This window comes from Balaenoptera acutorostrata, chromosome 18 (genome assembly GCF_949987535.1).
Source record: "Balaenoptera acutorostrata chromosome 18, mBalAcu1.1, whole genome shotgun sequence".
NCBI lineage: Eukaryota > Metazoa > Chordata > Mammalia > Artiodactyla > Balaenopteridae > Balaenoptera > Balaenoptera acutorostrata.
This window is the reverse complement of record NC_080081.1, coordinates 9829835-9848391: the sequence shown is the minus strand read 5'-3', so window position 1 is coordinate 9848391 and position 18557 is coordinate 9829835. Positions and strand designations below refer to the sequence as shown.

Below are 18557 nucleotides of genomic sequence, written 5' to 3'. Positions count from 1 at the left end.
ATGACTCAGGGCCAAACCCTTGGCTGCAGTGGAGTCACTTACGCGTTGAATCGAGCTCGGACCACCACTCGGCAGAAGTTTCTGAACCTGTGCTCCCGACCCACGATGAACAGGGGCTTATCGAAGTACGGGTGGTTCTCCCTCAGCTCCTCTTCCTGCACTTTCCTGGACCAGGAAAATCACGGGAGAGTTAGGCTAAGGGCATGTCTGCCTTCCCCAAACGAGAGCCTCAAAACACCACCCCGCCCGTACCTTTTCATTTCTGCTTGCTCCTTTTTCTCCTGGATCATCTTTATTTCACTGTCTTCTCTTTGTGCATTTCTATATCTCACTGTATTGGAATGCTAGAAATAAAATGAAAGGGGACACATCAACGTGGGAGATTTTTCTGACAGTCCTCCTCCGAAGATGACCATTAAAAAAAAAGGAAATAAATATCTTTCTAAATATTTGAATGGCCACAGTCATCTTAGCAAGGATATTTTTTCTCCTCAAAAGGGTACTTTTTTTTCCAGTGAAAACACTTATTGAGAACCTATTATGTGCTATGCACTGTTGTAGTGCTGTGGATACGGCAAAAGGGGAAAAAATGACAAAATCCCTGCTCTTGTGGGGCTAATGTTCTCATCAGGGGAGACAGATTAAAAATGAAATCAAAATAAATAAGAATGTTAGAAGAGGTTTATTAGTGCTCTGGTTAAAAACAGAGGGGGATAGGGCAGCGGTCCTCACACTTTTTGGCACCAGGGATCGGTTTCGTGGAAGACAATTTTCCCACAGACCCGGGGAATGCTTCAGGCGGCAATGCGAGCGATGGGGAGAGATGGGGAGCGGCACATGAAGCTTCGCTCGCTCGCCCGCCGCTCACCTCCTGCCGGGCGACAGGCCGAGGACGGGTGTTGCAGACCCCCGGGATACAGGACAGAGAGCACGAGGTCATAGCAGGCCTCGTCAAGGAGCTGTTCTTTGAGCAAAGACTAGGAGGATGTAGGTCACTGGACATTTGGAGAAATGTGTGCTTCCGGGGAGGGGCGGGTCTGTGTGTTCACAGGTGGAACAGCCAGGATGCAGGGTGGGTGGAGGACAGGACAGAAAATAGCAAGAGCTGAGGCCAGCAGGATGGCGGAGGGTGGATCATTGGGATCTTGACTTTGGTTTCTACTCCATAGAACAGGAGTCCCCAGCCCCCAGGCCACAGAACTGGCACCTGTCCGGGGCCTGTTAGGAACCTGGCTGCACAGCAGGAGGTGAGCGGCGGGAAGCGAGTGAAGCTTCATCTGCCGCTCCCCATGGCTCCCCATGGCTCCCCAACGCTCCCCACCGCTCCCCACTGCTCCCCACGGCTCCCCACCACTCCCCACGGCTCCCCACGGCTCCCCATGGCTCCCCATCGCCCGCATCACTGCCTGAAGCATCCCCCACCACACCCCACACCCCCCCATCCGTGGAAAAATTGTCTTACATGAAACCCATCCCTGGTGCCAAAAAGGTTGGGGACCGCTGCTGTAGAAGATGGAGAACCATTGTTCAACTAACTGGATGGATTTTATAGAAAAGCATTCCTTGGATGTAATGATCTGTACCTTCTATCATTTGGAATAAGTGACAAAGATAAAGCTCCCTATTTTAAATGGCTTCTATTCTAGAGGAAAAGACACTAGGAGAGATCTCTTAAGAAATTAGCAGAACCCTGTGACCTTTTGCTATGGAGAAGACGGGGTACGGATTTTTGTTATATGTCTATGTAGAAAACACAATAAAAAGTCTTTGAAGAAGAATTAAGCCTCTGGAATGGAGACTATTCAAATAGGGCCTTTTGTTGTGTATTTTTAAACACACATTTTCAAAGCCGTGTTCTAATTTGATGCTTAAGTAGACCACACATTTCTGTTGAATCTCACTGAAGGAAAGCTCTTTGAACTAGTGTTGCCTCTCAATTTTCATCTAGAAATTGTCTCCATGCACTATGCCTGACCCCCAAATCATAAGTACGCAGGCCATGTGTTGGATCTGATCACAATTCCACGTTGACAGTATGGTAGATTACATCAGACAGAGCTCTGGCTTAACAGCCATGGTGCTAACAGATGTTTGTGCCAATTAGAACCATGCATATTGTTAATGGTGATATCAGGGGTCCTCATCACCAACTTCCTCCATCCTCAGTTTCGCCTGAAACACTTAATGAGGAGAGGGTACTCTGACTAAGCAGTTTCTGCAGACTGAAAGCAGATGGACTGTGCCGAAAACTCCAGAAACTCTTCAGAAATAAGAGGCAAAGTGGTGAAAAAGACAAAAACAAAAAACCCTAAGCCTTGCTAACTTTCTCTTGCTTTCTCAAATGTCCTCCTTGGCTCTGAACATTCAAGACTCTGCTTTCTTAGCCAAGTTATCCAGACTCAACACCTGTATCTTAATCAGGGCTTCACTAATGATAAGTATTTAGTATGTCCTTTCCAACTCTCTCATGGTAATCTCGGTGTGATCTCACTGCTGGCGAGTCTAGCCCATAGGTTAGACTTTTGCCTCCTCTGGTTTCCCTGGGATTTCACATGGTTCGTTCTTTCACTTCTTTTGGGTCTCTGGGCTAATTCAGAGGTGTCACCCTCCTTTCTAATGTTCCCTGCCCCCAAATCTCCACCTTTGATTTCTTTTATTTTTATTTTTATTGGAGCATGGTTGATTTACAATGTTGTGTTAGTTTCAGACGTACAGCAAAGTGAATCAGTTATACATATACATATATCCATTCTTTTTTTTTTAAGATTCCTTTCCCATATAGGCCATTAGAGTATTGAGCAGAGTTCCCTGTGTTATACAGTAGGTCCTTGTTGGTTATCTATTTTATATATAGTAGTGTGTACATGTCAATCCCAATCTCCTAATTTATCCCTCCCCCACCTTATCCCCCGGTAACCATAAGTTTGTTTTCTACATCCGTGACTCTACTTACCACCTTTGATTTCTTTACACTATTTGATTTTTCTTTGTAGTACAGAGCAAACCTGCCACAGCAATGAAGAGATGATGCAAACTAAATAAAAATCACACCCAGAAAGAATTATATTGATATATTTGTTTGCTTGCTTATTGTTGGTCTCTTTTACTAGAATGTAAGCTCCTATAGGGCAGGGATTTTGTCTTGTTTCCCTGCTACTTCTCATCCCTTAGAACAGGACCTGGCACTTCATAAGTAGTTGATAAATATTTTATTGTGTCAGTTAATGAATAAATGAATGACCTAGAGTTGAAAAGCAAAGAAATTCCTGGGAAATCTTGTGCAGTCTTTGACAGAAAAATTCCTCTAGAAATAAAATTTTATTTCCTAGTATGTTAACTCTGAAATGATAGACACTGGACCTATATTTGGAAATTAGTAAATATTTAAAGTTACGGATGTGATTCATTGCCATAAAATGCTTTAAATGTCTTTAATTTCAGTCAAATGCGTCTGATATTTCACTTCCGTGTTACTATCTAAACGAAGATATGTGCTTTGTAGGATGTCCAGATTTTTCTACAGTTTATGGTCACTTTTCTGTACCTGGCCATTTAGTTTGCTTCCTGAGTTTCCTGATTCCTTCTGGTATGAAGTGTTAAGCAGACGTGACAATGTGACAGAAGAACCCAGGTGCTGGAATTGTCTAAGCAACCATTTAAATACGTTTTCACAATCACACTTCCAAAATCCAAAGCACTGCTTAGAACTTACATCTTGAGTCAGAGTTTCAAGAGATTTCCCCCTGCTGATCCTCTGGCTGTTTGATCCGTGTCTTAGTGACCTAAAACAATCACAACCAACTGATTAATACATCTCGAGACCAAATTTGGACTTTTAAGCAATGACCATCATAAAAACGAAATAAAATAACTCCTGATAGCACCACAAATGCTTAATATTTCTTTTTATAGCAAAAGTTTTAGTCTATACACCTGCTTTGATCTCATCTAACAAAATTCAGAATTTTTCCTTCTGATCTTAAAAGTGAGAATTTGGCTATCGCCAAGGGAAGGGTTTTTGAAAGATGTTTTGATTCTTTGAATCTGATTGTGAGTTTTATTACTGTTGCCATCAGCAAACAGAACTCAGCTCTTCACCCGTGCCTGCCTCCTGACCAGGGCTGGGGTCAGCGATGCTTCCTGTAAAACTCCTTTCCTTCGTTTCTCTGCAGCCTTGTCTTCCGGTGTATTTACCTGCGCTCTTGGCGGATGTGGTGCTGCACACTGAGAATTGACCTTTCCTTTGCCGGCTGCCCCTCAAATGATCCGCTCAGCATGCGCTGTCGAGTGCAAGCTCTAGAAAAAAAAGGAGCCGCAGATAAATGCCTGATTTGTACACTTGGGATGAATAATGCATAACTGCTCATTATTCTTCTTATTCTTAAGGAAACACCAATGATAAGACAAAGTACAGCAAATGACACATCGCCAATAATGTAAATGAGCTTTAGGTTCTGTGTCAAGAACACCTTCAAAACAGAACAGTCATAGCCACGAAAAGGTGCTGGAAAATAAATAGAAAACAATCCCCTCCCCATGTGTCCCCATTCCATCCCCACCCCCCCCACCCCAAACAGAAGAGCCTCTACTGGGATTCTGTAAGCAGTAGGGCCAGCCTAACCACACGTACCCATGATGCTGGTTTTCAATTTAGACAGGGAGGTTTCTAATAAAAGCCCTTGGGGAAGGATTTGTCCACCTAGGCTCCCGGGCTGATGGAATATATGTTCCAAGGAGATTTTGCAGAACACTAGGAAAGGGGAAAGTTAGAGGCAATAAACTAATAGAAAAGACAAGTAATTAAAGCTGGAATGAATACCTAGAGAAACGTCAGCTGAAAGCCTGTGGCTTACAGGTAACCAGTTGCCACTTTCTTTGTAGTCACAAAGCTCTGAAGACTTTTTAAAACATGTTCGCTTTAAACCCTAACCAGGCTTGTGTTAATTTCAGATTTGCTAATGAGTGAAGACAATTGGGTGACGCAACACCTGTGGTGTGAATGATTTGGAGAGAAAACAACATTTCTTCTCCAGGAAGCTCTCTCCAACTGGAAATGACAGAAATTCCCTTGATGTAGTAGTCAAGTGGAAGGAAAAGAAATCCGTGGTTAAGAGACCTGTGTTCCAAGGCAACACTGTCACGAACCAGTTGAGGGATCTTTGGGCTCAGTTTCATTATCCATAAAGCGAGGAAAAGGCCTTGATCTTGAAGAAAACTCACAGACTTAAAATGCAATGATTTTGTGATATGCAAATTTTATGACACCATATGTGTTCAAACTGGAACCCATGTACTTCTGTCACTGCATTCGTAACACTTTCGTATTTATGGTTCCTAAATTGCATTTCTAGATTGGCTTTGAGTTATATTATTACTGTCTGTCTCAGAGTTAAGATCTTCGAGAAAAAGATCTATGTCTGTTCAGCATACTTAAAACAGCATCTCTTATGATATCATGTGTATTTTCAAGTACTTAAAAACTGTTTTGATGCCAGTGAAGATAATTACGACGAATACCTATGAGAAATCATACACATGCAACAAATGTAAATGCATTACAGGAAATAATGCCCCCAAATCACTCTTCTTAGTTTAATGAGCAACATGGACCATTTTGAGATAAAATCCAAGTCAAAATTTTGTTGAACAACAAGGATTTATGGCAGTGATATATAGAGACTGTGCTATTTCCAGGACTGGAATGGGGTCGAAGAGGAAAATGCATTTGTAAGTTCAGCTGAGTTGACAAAGGTATAGGATGATCTCATATTATGTACAGTATGAATTATTTTTTGGACAAAGGTCTGAAAATCATGAAGGCATTCTGAAAAAAATCTATTTGGAGAACAGTGCTATTCTGGCATAGATATGCAGAGCCTTGCCACTTGTGTAAGCAGTCAAGACTTAACCTTCAATTTTATATATGGTAGTTTGTATCTGCTAATCCCAAACTCCTAATTTGTCCCTGTATAGCAGGTACAAAATACTATACATAAAATAGATAAACAACAAGTCCTACTGTATAGCACAGGGAACTATATTATCTTGTAACTATTGTATAACGGAAAAGAATCTGAAAAAGATTCAGATATATATGTATATATGTAATATGAATCACTGTGCTGTACACCAGAAACTAACACATTTTGAATCAACTGTACTTCAATATTTAAAAAAAGACTTGACTTTTAACCACTTAGTAACTTTTACTTTTTGTCACAAGACTTCCCTAAAGTAGATGAGACCTATAGGTCTTAAATGCGAAACACATACAACTTGATAATAAAATACCCGTTTGAGTTGGGCGTCCCTGCTATGCTTGAAGCATATAGAATGTAACTGGCTTTAAGCTGCCTGTGATTTAAAAAAAAAAAACTGCTGGTGTCTGCCCGAAAGCCCAGTCTGAGGGTGCCTGGGCATCCTTGCTGGAGAAGAGTCGGGACCACACCTGAGACCCCCTCCTCTGACTGAACAAGACAAGCAGGTCTCCATGGAGACAAATCCTTATTGGAAGTCCCCCTACCCCCACCCTATGACACCTCCTCTTCCATCTCCTCCACCAATAGCGTGGCTGAAGTTGGGGTGAGAAAGCAACCCCTCTTGTCCTCTTTGCTTCAAGATCAGCTCTCTCTTTTCTGTTGGGTCTAGAGAATTCAGAAAATAATTCTCACATGGGCTGGAGTTTCAGCCACACACGTGACATGAATGTTTGCAGTCCACATGTGAGTCTTCAGGTTCTCTGTGATTCACTCATCTGGGGCGGGGTTGATGGGGGCTGGCTTTTTAGCTCTATCCTACAATCAGAAAACCCGTGCTTAATCAGGCTAAGACAGCCACTTAAATGTAACATATAGAACCATTTGCCTTACTATCCTTTTCCTACCACTTCCTTCTACGTTCTAAGCATTGCTTGCTGGAACAATTTCAAACTAGATACTGATGGGAAAAAAAGAAGAAAATGCTCGCTAACCCTGGGCCAGTTAGAACATGTAACAGGTGACTTCACAGCATCAACCTCGGTGGTTTCCATTTCCTGCCAGAATCTTCTTGTTCTCTGAGCAGAGGCTGCCGACTCATCTCCTCCTTCCCTGGGGTAACAAGGTGCCCTGCGATCTGAGCAGGGGGAAATCAGGCAGGTGGGGCCCTCTCGCCAGGGTGTTAATGGTCCCCTTTGGAGCCTCAGGCTCAATGTGACTCTCTGACCCCCTGTGCCAGACCCACACCCCAGCACCTCACCCCCAGATCTGGTACCAAAACCAAGGCCAACAGGCTCTGTCTTCATTTAGCGGTCAGTCCCCTTGCGCAGTCTCTCCTCAGACCGAATGCTCTGACATCTTGTTCTCTCCTTTGAGGATGTCCAGTGTCTTTCAAACTAGGAAACTCTAAAGGTAAATGCTAGGGTTTCATTGCTGAAAACTGAGGGTCATATTCATAGCAAATTGGGCGAAGGCAATCTTTTTCTGAGGGGGGCACATGAAAGGCAGTTCATGAAAGGCTCTTAAAGGTTTACACTTCCCCCCTTTTAAGTACAGTGGTAGAATCTTACTAAAATTAAAAGGCAAAATTTTCTTCTAGGCAAGGTATCCATTATAGTTAATAACTAGCTATTTGTCTGTAATAATCTCCCTCCCCCAACAAAAACAGCTAACAGTACAGAAAAAACTTTTCTACAGATACATAAATCCATCTGAAAGAAAACATATGGGGAAAATCTAATTATATTATACAAGGAGACTAGTTGTCAAAAACGAGTTCCCTATGGATGAAGGAAGAAACTCAGATAAAAGGAGATGGATCTGGGGTAGGAGAGGCCTGGCAGGGGCAAGGGTGTGGGAAAGCAGGTGCACAGTATTTCCACCCTGAGGACCCCTGGGCTTTGAAGCAGGTGTAGGAAGGATGCAACGTTAGGAGGTTTCTGCATAGATAAAACAGCTTCATACATAAGCCACTGTCACATTCTTTGATAAATGTAAAATATTTTGTTATCTAAGAAAATAATAAACTTGGGAGAAAAGTCACTTCAATCTGGCACAATCAGATGCTACTAAGAGGCTACATATTCTCTAATGCAATGTACCAAGGTTCACACGCAAGTATGGTAAAAGCTTGCTTTATTATTTTTAAAAGGAAATACACTTTTATTATACATACAAGCATCAACTGTAACCCAAACTAGGAAGTACCAAATCACGTTTTGACGTGCGTCATATAATTACAAACTTTGACATAAATGGGTTCTGATAAGTAACATCAAGTGAGAAATAAATATTTCACCGATGTGAAAGCGCAGGAGGATTATGTCTGATGTTCCGTGTTCCTGCAGCATGTTATTGACCGAGCTTGTTTAATGCTTGTGGCATTTGGCCATCATTAGTTACCTCCCTTATTAGACTGTACATTTCTCAGGGACCATTTCAACACTCAAACCCATATTCCTAGAAGCGCAGTTCCCGGCACGCGAACGGGCTGACGGATGGACAGAACGGACATGTGAAGGGGGAGATGGGGGTGTACGGAGAGTGAAGTGAGGGGAGCATGGGGGCAGGATTTAGAACTCGCTCGTCTCAGGTTCAAAGTAGCAAAGCCGCAGAGGTTTGCAGGTCTCCACCCAGCAGCACAGAAGCGAACAGAAAGTTCTGCCTCTGTCTGGAGGCCAAATGGAGAAGATGATTTGAGAAAACATATAGTTTAGAACCACGCACTTCTGGCCTCAGCTTTTCCCAGCTGTGGGACCTCAGGCAAGTGACATGCCTTCTCCGAGCCTCCGTGCCCCACGTGTAAGATGTGGTGACAATAATACCTTTGCTACTGACTTCATAGGGAGTGGGAGGAATCAAGCAGGATTATGAATGTGCAAGCGCTTTGGAAACATAAACGCTCGATTTAAATTTTAGTTGCTATTATTGACTTTTCTTGTCCTGTGTCACGGTTAACGTTAAAACATTCCATAGAGGGTGGAGGACAGAACAGCAAGTTTGACACAGATCTGTGTTGGAAAGGAAGTCTTCTCTGTTCTGACAGATCAGCAGTGATGTACACTCTGGACCAGAGCCACAGCCTCTCAAGCGGTCTCCGCAAACGTATTATTATCCCAAGCAAAGTGATTTCTGAAGTGACCATCCACGGTGTGATTGCGGCGGGTGCTTCTCAGATGGCCCCCGATGACCCCACCTCCTGGTTTCCATGCCCGTGCGCAGCCCCTTAGTGTGGGCAGGACTTGGAGACTTGCTTTAAACAAACATAAGGCAGAAGAGATGGAAGAGGTCACCAGACACTGTGCTTTCGTCTTCCTCAGTCTCTCGCTTGCTCTGGGGACGAAGGCTGCCTTGTTGGGAGCTGCGCTATGGAGAGACCCCCTTCCTAAAGGGGTGAGGGTGCCCTCCCCTGAACAGCCCTTGAGGAAGTGAAGCATTCATCCGACAGCCCAGGAGGCACACCAGCTCATCCATAACCATGCAAGCGAGCTGGGCAGGGCGTTCTGCCCATTCCCGTCAAAATGCCTGCAGCTTTGTGAAAGACCCAGAGCCAGAGACCCCACTACGCCAGGCCCAGCTTCCTGACTCAAACTGTGAGGTTATCCACGTGCTGTGTAAATCACTGAGTTGTGGAGTATTTGCAACACAGAAATAGGTGACGAATACAGCTATCATCACTGCCTTAAAATCTTCAGCATCCTACGGCTCTTCAGAGAAAGACGAAGACCAAAAGCTCAGCTTGACTTGCAAAGTCCTGTAGGGTCCGCTTCCAACCTGCCCTTCCAGCCTCACCTCCACTTCGCTGTCACTGGTCCTGCAGCTCCTTGCCCACGCCATGCTCCAAACAGCTCCACGACACTCTGCTTGGTCACTGATTACTTCACCTTGTACACAGTAGGCGCTCAAGAAACATCTGTTACACGAAGGAACCTTGACATCTTCTGCGAAGATCAAATGTCTTCATTTCTTTTTTGATCCCTTCATGCTCATGAAGCACGGAAATACAAAGCAGAAATATGCCTTCAAGATAGGCTTTCGTGTTTGAAATATGCTTTCGAAAGGGGAAGTTAAATAATCTTAATTTGATCTCAAGTTAGAATACTACACCACTCAAGAAGCAGGCTGCACACCTATAACAGATGAGACCCTGAAACGGTAACAAAAAACCAGACGTTGCTTCTTGCAAGTAGGAAGTTTATAAATCTTTAGTTATATTCTATGAGAGAGCTATTAAGGGAAACTTGCAAGCCAGCATGAAGCTGAGCTGAAATCAATCTCTTAAACAGGAGATTGGATCTGTCACTGGGAACAGGGTCACTGTGCATCTTGTCTTACAGGAATCTACTGCCAAGCTTTCTGAAATAGTAAATAACTATTTAATAGTTACATAACTGTTAAATAGTTATTTACTATTTCAGTAAATAACTGAGGAATTTGGGACTTTTCATACTGCACCAATAAGAAATGAGACGCACACATTGTTAAAGCTACTCAGGAATAGACCTAGCCAGAAGGAAAATTACTCCAATGTTCAATTAAGTTCTATTTTGCCACTTTAAATTTTTCATGAGGATTTAGATGCCTTTTGGTCTCACATAAGGATCAAAGAAATACGTTTTCAGGAAGAAAGTGTTCATTTCTTTGCTGCCTAGAGAAAAAGCAAAGCACAGGTATCGAAGACACACTCTGTGATCTTCAGGGAAGGTCTCGCTCATCTTAGGGCAAAGACCCTAAGAGTCGTGGCATGAAGGTCTTCAATATCTTCTCTTTATCTCTTCATAATGGCCAGTCCTGGAAGGCCGGTTTCTTAGAAACTCCATCTAGCGGTTTAAAATTAAACAAACTTGGTCGGCCTTCTTGGCTTCTGGAACCAGGAGACACAAGGCTTCAAGTGTCTGGTGGAAAATAATGAAGTCTTTTGTCTTGTCTGAGTGAGGAAATTCCCCATTATGCAGGCATATGTAATCCCTTTATCCCCGCTCCCCGGAGGAGAATTACAGTGGGGCATTTTCCTTTTCCCAGCTGGGGTTAATGTGATGCCCTCTCTACCTTTGAAAGTAAAACAAGCCTAGGACCCCTGAGGATGATTCAAATGTGGGAATATTCTTCAGCAAACACACATTTCCAGTTGCAAAAATATTACCCCTGGTTTCTTGCCAAGGCTTTGAAAAAAACATATGAAAGATTGACTCTTTTTTTTTCTTCTTCTTCTCTGCATTGCCTTTGTGCTGTGGAATTTCAATTGCCCCTTATATGACAGCCATATATTTATATAAAATCTTTTATGGAGGTTGAGGGGAGAGAATCATGTCTTAAGAAACTGTCTCTATTTTTCTTGACATTTCTCCATCTAAAATATTTTAAAATTGGCCCAAAGGTGATGGTTCTAAGAGAGATCTTGGAGCTTTATTAGCCTTTAAACACCACTAGTTGTTTATAGAAACAGCAGCAGGGGGTCCTCGGTTTCTTTCTTCTCTGTCTCCACATTTTCTTTCTTAATGTTCCAGAACGAGGGTGTGGGAAAAGCCTGTACCTTCTGTAACGAAAGAGAGAGGACTGTGAGTCTTCAAATTATTTTCATCCATTATAGAAAACTTAGATTACACAACGATACTATCTGGTATTAAACGTAATTACCATCTAAAGGAACAGCGGCGTAGCTTTGCAGGACACTAAATTTGAGGGATTTTACTCAAATCTTGAGCTGCACCTTGTCAAGTATTATCAGATGTGGTTAATATAATGTAATCTCATCAACAGACAATAGGAAGATAGTCCTTTAGTGGTAATTATGTAAAACTATGGCTGTAGAACTGGGTAAGAGAACAGATAATGAGTGTTTCCTGGAAGGGGCTCTTACCTGCCTCCATGTAAGTGACAACGTGATCCTCCAAAGCAGGGACCCAGTGATGCTAATAGGTGAGCGCCTCTGTACCGGCCTCTTGCTGCGAAGAGGGAATAGCTGCGCTTTTACCCCAGTAAGTATCCCGCTCCTTTGTGAGTCAGCCCAGTCCTGAGTACGGCTCTTCAATAGCAACAGTGAATTAGTTCCTTCCAATCTTGTGTTTTTCATGAAAATGTTTTCATATGTAGACATGTAAATACACCAACAACCAGAACCTCTTGTAGACTGAAAAATGAAAGAAGCCTTACATCTCATCATACGTAGATACCATACGTGAAAAAGAAAGTGACCTCATGGGAAATCCATGCGTTTAGTGCATCTATCCAGATTCAGCAAATAAAATGTCTGAGACCCCACACCATTCACTGGGGTTTGAATTTAGTAACCCTGCTACGGACTCAGAAAAATGCTCACATCCCAGAGAACAGCCCAGACGTCAGTTCATCTGTCCTAGACCCTGGGGAGAGAGAGCTGGGAGAACTGGGCCCTCGAAGAGGCCAGTGGACCAAGAGAAACACCCTCATTGAGCCTACAGCCCATGAAGGACCACCCCCAGCTAAGCCCTCATCCACCCCGAAGTTACGGAGCGCCAAAGGGATGTGCACACCGAAGGTTCCAGGCAGGTATTACAACCCACGCAGAAGATGACACTATGCTTGTCTCCACCCCACGGTCACTGATCTACCCGTGGTGCCCACGACGGCAGCTACAGCTTCTGTACAGCTGCTCCCCTGCCCTGATCACCAGCTGTTCTTAGCCAATGACCTTGACTTAAATCCCACGCACCATCACTCTTCCAGCTGCCAAGTCCATCAGGCTTGACTTTACCAACACCTGTGACCACCCCTCACCTCTCCCTTTGCTGGCTGTCCCTGAGAGATGCTGGTCTCTACCTGTTTGGCTAGGCTTCCTGCCAAAGCCTATGTAGGCTTTCCGCTTCTGAGATAGGACTGTTTGATTTCCTGGTGCAGCCAAGCAGAATGGAGAACTTGACAGCCGCCCTTAGGGCACTACGACAATCACAGTTCTCCAAGCCTGGGACTTCCCGCCAGCCATCAGGGATGCCAACCTTGGCTGAGGAATCTATGTTGTTAGTTCGGGACTATATCCACCAATAAACACCCAGCAAATGATTTAAACAAATGATCTGATGATACCTCGAAGATGTTAGCCAGCCTAGCAAGGCTTAACTGAGTGTAAAGCTGCAGCAGATAGACTGCTCCCAGCTGGGTAAGCAAGAACCTTGGAATCAACCTGGAAAAAGAGTACACCGATGTATCAAAAGCATTTTATGCCCCTCAGATCTAGTCTCTGCTGGGCAACAGTGGAGATTCTGCACCATGCCCTTGAGGATCAGCTTTGAAAGGTAACTGTCAATTGCTTGCCTCTCAGGGGCAACTGTGGGTCTCCCCTAACTTATTGCCAATAATGAAAAATCACCTACAGATACCAACTCGTTTAATCCTCTCCTATAAGGCAGGGGTTATAAATTTATAGATCCCATTTAACAGATGAGAAGACGCAGGTGCAGAGACATTAAGTAACTTGCCCAATGTCAAACATCCACGAAGTGATGGAGCCAGAATTAGAACTCAGTTTGGCTACTGAGTTGCCAAGTGAGTACGTGATACACATGCTCACTTAACTCCTATGAGGTCACCTATAGCCCTACTTGGCAGATGGAGAAGCTGAGCCTTCCCAAGAGTCACTGCTACTCAGGGCACTTAAAGCCAAGTGTGGTTGGCTGCAAATCCTGTCTTCTTTCCATTTCTACTACACCGACACAGCACATTCTATGTGACCGGACCTGGGACAGGAATGAGGCGCTCTTTGTAGGTCAGTGTCAAGAAGGGCACAAAATTCCAGTCCAGAAATATATGTATTTGTAATCAATAAAAATGACTCGCTTAAAATGATGAGAAAAACTCACCAAACATATGTCATTATATATATTTAATTTTTAAATAGTAAGTAGCATTCAACTAAATTAGAAAAATTAATTAAGTGTGTGGCAAGGAAAATTATGTCATAGATCCAAATATCAGAATACAAATATCATACCAGACTGAGCATTCAAAAAGGTTATAAAGATCCATCCTAGCTAATGAGATGCTGATGGCAAACTACAAAAGGATAGCACTTTCTAAAATAATGTAAAATATTTAATTATTTTATTCTGACATTTCTCTATGTATTCAGCCTAGCAGGAATGATAATGTATTTTTGTTCAATTTCAGGGCTCAAATTAGAGAAATCTCAGTAGAGGGAGTGACGAAATGCACTGCTCTTTGTTTTGATTTCATCTGATGTGGTGTAAAGGTCACTGCCTTTTGAAGGAAGCTTTCTTTAGTGGAGCTGAATGGTGTAGATGAAGTCAAAATAAGAGTGAATTTAATAGCAACCCTGGATTTTATCATTTAGGTGGTGGGCCGTCCTCTCTCTCACAATGCTCTCCAGATAACTCTGGCCCATTAGTGCCAAATGAGTCACCTGCATTTAAGCTTGCGACACTACTCTCAAGTTCTGTAAAAATGCCCTACTTTTGTTTCTCATCAAAAGTGTTCCCATATATATCCAGAAGTTCATTTCAATTTTCAAAGCAGACAATTAATTTCAAAAAATAAGTAGAAGAATACAAATTAAACATGATTATGTATAGAAATCATTTGTGGACTTGAACTTCCTGTTCATGGGGAGGTATATAGCACAGTCTTCGCTGGAATAATGCCAACCCTGTTTCAAATGAAAGATGGATATTTGGAAATGTGGGTCCCCTGAGAATTGAGACCCCTGGTAACCCCACAGCTTAATTATCAATACTAAGAATCAAGACCTCTCCATCAACATGACTTGAATATTCATTCCAGGAAATGAATGTCCAGGCATTTAAGGCCTTAACCATAAGTAATTTCATTGTTAGCTTCAGGAACTTTCCAAAAATCCGCTCATCTGAGCTACAGACTAATGGGCCATTTCCTTTCTCTAGACAACAGGTCATCAACTGGACAAACCAGTCACATCAGATTAACTGGTTCTCATCAAGACTCAGGCCAAGACACTGCCCAGGTAGGCATCAATCCTAAATATTTTAAGAATGCTGTTTCTAAAAATTAGCTGTATTTATTTTTTAAAGGTAATACATATATATGGTTAAAAATTCAAAAGGCAGAGAATAGAACAGATTTCTGGAGTAGAGATGGCAGCCCAGAGCCACCATTTATTTTCCCTCTTCTCAGAATCACCCCAAATCAAGAAGGTAAGTGAAAATCAGAAGTGCAAACTCCACAGCTGATGACTGAACTGTCATGCCATAGAGGGTGGAAAGAGCACTGAAGGCAGTGGAGAGATGAAAGTGTGTCACCTCTTCCTCATCCCCCACCCTGGGTGCTGCCCTCCCCCGAATAGTAATGGTTACCTGTTGATAATAACAAGTACTTGTTACTTGTATATCCTGAAGAGTCCTAAACTCCTTTTTTTTAAATTGAGGTGTAACTGACATATAACATTAGTTTCAGGTATACGACATAATGATTCAGTATTCGTACATATTGCAAAATGACCTAAACTCTTATATGAAGAATTCTGCCCAATCTCAACCAGACGTCCCCACTAAAAACACTTAAACCCAAACCCCCAACCTTATGAATATCCACCCCTGACCTATCCCTTCTGAGACATTATTAAGACCGCTGAACTGGTGGTTTCCCTCACATAATAAGTATTAACATTTCACTTCGCTTCATCAACAGATAATTCAGATGACCTTTTGGGGCAGTCTACACCACAAAGGCAGATGAGAAAACGGAGGCTCAGATAAGTGAGTAGCTTAAGGTTATAGAAGAGCAGAGCCAGACGCTGGTCCAGGACTCCTAACACTAAGTCCAGTATCCTGTGTTACACCTGGGGGACCCTGAAGATCATCTCCTCCAAACTTTAAATTTAAATAATTTCCCTGTTTATACAACAGTCCTCCAGATACCTTACATCTGGGATGTGTCTTGTATTATTTTCCCCAAATATTTGCTATTTTTTAAAAAGTTATTTCTAAGACACTAATATGTGACTAATGCCCACCAGTGATGGACTTGCCCAAACGTTCCAGCTCAGGTCTTCTTTCCATGCCTCCCTGGGGAGGAACCTCTTAGATGAAACTAAAGACTATAAGTCTATGAAAACAAAACACTTAGGAAAATCAAGAGTGACAGAAACAAGTCTCCATCGGACCTCCCTTTTGTACCAAGGCAGCCCCATCTTTTAAGATATCGAGTCTGCACCTCCTGGTCTTAAAGTTCTTTCCTTCTTTCAAAGCCTCCTTTCAAAATGCAGATGGTCAAGGGAGAGGCGACTTCTCCCCCAGCTTTACTGAGGTATAACTGACAAATAACATTGTGTACATTTAAGGTGTACAACACGATTTGATATTCATATATATTGTGAAATGAGTACCACAATAAAGTTAATTAACACGTCCATCTCCTCAGTTACTGTTTTTTGTACTGTTTTTGTGTTTGTGTGTGTGTGTTTGTGTGTGTGTGTGTATATGTGGTAAGCACACAAGATCTACTCTCTTAGCAAATTTTAAGTATACAATCCAATATTGCTAACTTCAGTCACCACGCTGTACGTTAGATCCCCAGAACTTAAAACTGGAAATGTGTATCCTTTGACCAACATCCCCTCATCTCTCCTACCTCCCAGCCCCTGGCAATCCCCAATCTCCTCTCTGTTTCTAGGAGTTTGACTTTTTTTTTAGATTCCACATGTAAGTGACATCATATAGTATTTGTCTTTCTGCTTCTAAGTCACCTGGCAGAACTTCCTTAACAGAGAGAAAGGGGAGGCTTGCGGGAGGAGAGGGTCGGTGGGAGCACAGAGACCCTGGGAGAGTGCTGGAAACCTTCCTTCCTCTCCAATTTGTGTAGGGCTATTTGAACCATTGGCCCCAAGTGACTATAAATGTTTTCCTTTTCTTTTTAATTTCTCTTCTCCTCTCTTTTTTTTTCTCTCTTTTAGTTGTTGTTGTTGTTTCTGCTCAGGTACTCATAAATTATCTCTTTTTAAAACCACTTCTGTACTTTTAAATATCAACAACTAAATGTTCCACTCATAATGTCAATTAGCAGTAAAGGATGTCCTTTCTAGCATTATTGTATATGTGCTTTAATATAACTTTGAGAAAATACTGGGGAGTCTCATCCATCCAATCCATTCAATGTTATGACCCTGCGCACCCACAAAGTTCGTTTTTATTGCCAAACCAATCAGCGAATCTGTCAGAAGTCTGATTGTTATTTTTCAATACAAATAACATGTTAACACAGGCCCTTGTGACATCCATGTATTGCTAAGGCCTAACTCTAAGGCAGATGAATTCTTGGAAGGAAGTTTTCCACAAATCTGTCGCTTGGATGGACAATAAGGGGCTGCCCATGGGGCCCTCGCTCTGGGAGAGCCACGCGGGAACAGCCCCTGTGTCCGGCCACCCAGAGGACCGGACCTCTCAGATCAGTGCACCCTAGGGCTTCACCTTTCTTTTGGGTGGATGGGAGCACCACCTTTCTTTTGTAAACTGGGAGAAGGTGAGTAGGAAAGGTGGTGGAAAAGGGAAAGTGGAAGAGCAAGTTTAAGAAAGAGTTCACAGGAATGGGGGTGTATGGAGGTCACCTCCTTCCAAGGGTCCCTGTCTGCCTCTGCTCTGAAGGTCTCTGGGAACCTCTAGGGCACCTTCTGGAAACTTATTCTGGGCAGGTCAGTAGGGTCACTTGATTCCTAATTTGGCAGGTAGACTTTGGATATTAGGATCTCCTTGTGGGTGGTTTCTGGCTCCTGGGGGTGAACCAGAAATCCAGCACCCACACCTGTTTGGTGTGAGCAGGGAGAGTCTTCAAGACCCTAGGGACTGACCGTGCCATGAACGTGTCTAGTACAATTCCAGCTGGATAAAGAACCTGGAGGACCACGTAGTGTCTGAGGCCAGCCTCGTGGTGTTATCCGATGGTAACGCCAGGATTGAGCCAGTTGGAAGCAAACTGAAGTTGGTTCACAGGTGGTTATATTTGCTTAGAAGCTTTCCTTTCTCTATTTAATGAGACCTTTTAGTTTCATCTCATCATATTCTTCGGTGATAATATCTAAGCCCCAGAAATATTTATTCTCATCTCATAGAAGGGACTCCAACACACACTCAACTGTATGCATGAATCGTCAGCCAACATAAAGAATAAATACACAGAGTCCTGTCTCGATGAGTTAGGATTGTTTCTGGCATACAAATTTCAGGTAGTGTTACAAAGTCAAAATAGTTTCTCAAATCATATCTATTAGCCTTATTTCCTCATTCCAGTTATCCAAGTTATAGAGATAGAGATTCTGACAAAATGTTTTCATTACTACTCTTAATAACTCAGGTAGAGTAGAAGAGAATCAAACTCCTTCCCTTTAGCACAGTTTGGACGGGGCTTCCTACTATGAATTTATCTATTCACCTTCTCAGCCATTCCACCTCCAGCTCCAATATTTAGGTGTATTTCTTATACATGTCCATGTAATACAGGAACCAATAAATTATATTCCAAATACTTATGCATTTTTATAATGATCATGTTACTTTATATTAAAACATAGTCTTATAAGATACCCTTAAGTAGCTAGCTTAATTTTCCTTTCTGATACTTCAA

General features: G+C 42.6%; 1 protein-coding gene across 1 annotated transcript in view; it reads right to left on the bottom strand.

Annotated features, from left to right (window-relative positions):
* The window catches only part of NALCN (sodium leak channel, non-selective), a 283440-nt gene that overhangs the window by 45559 nt on the left and 219324 nt on the right, over window positions 1-18557 (bottom strand). The window contains 6 exon segments of the mRNA XM_057532605.1: window positions 43-165; window positions 253-344; window positions 3713-3782; window positions 4195-4296; window positions 11836-11871; window positions 11873-11920. Of these exon segments, the coding sequence (XP_057388588.1) occupies window positions 43-165; window positions 253-344; window positions 3713-3782; window positions 4195-4296; window positions 11836-11871; window positions 11873-11920 (471 nt within the window).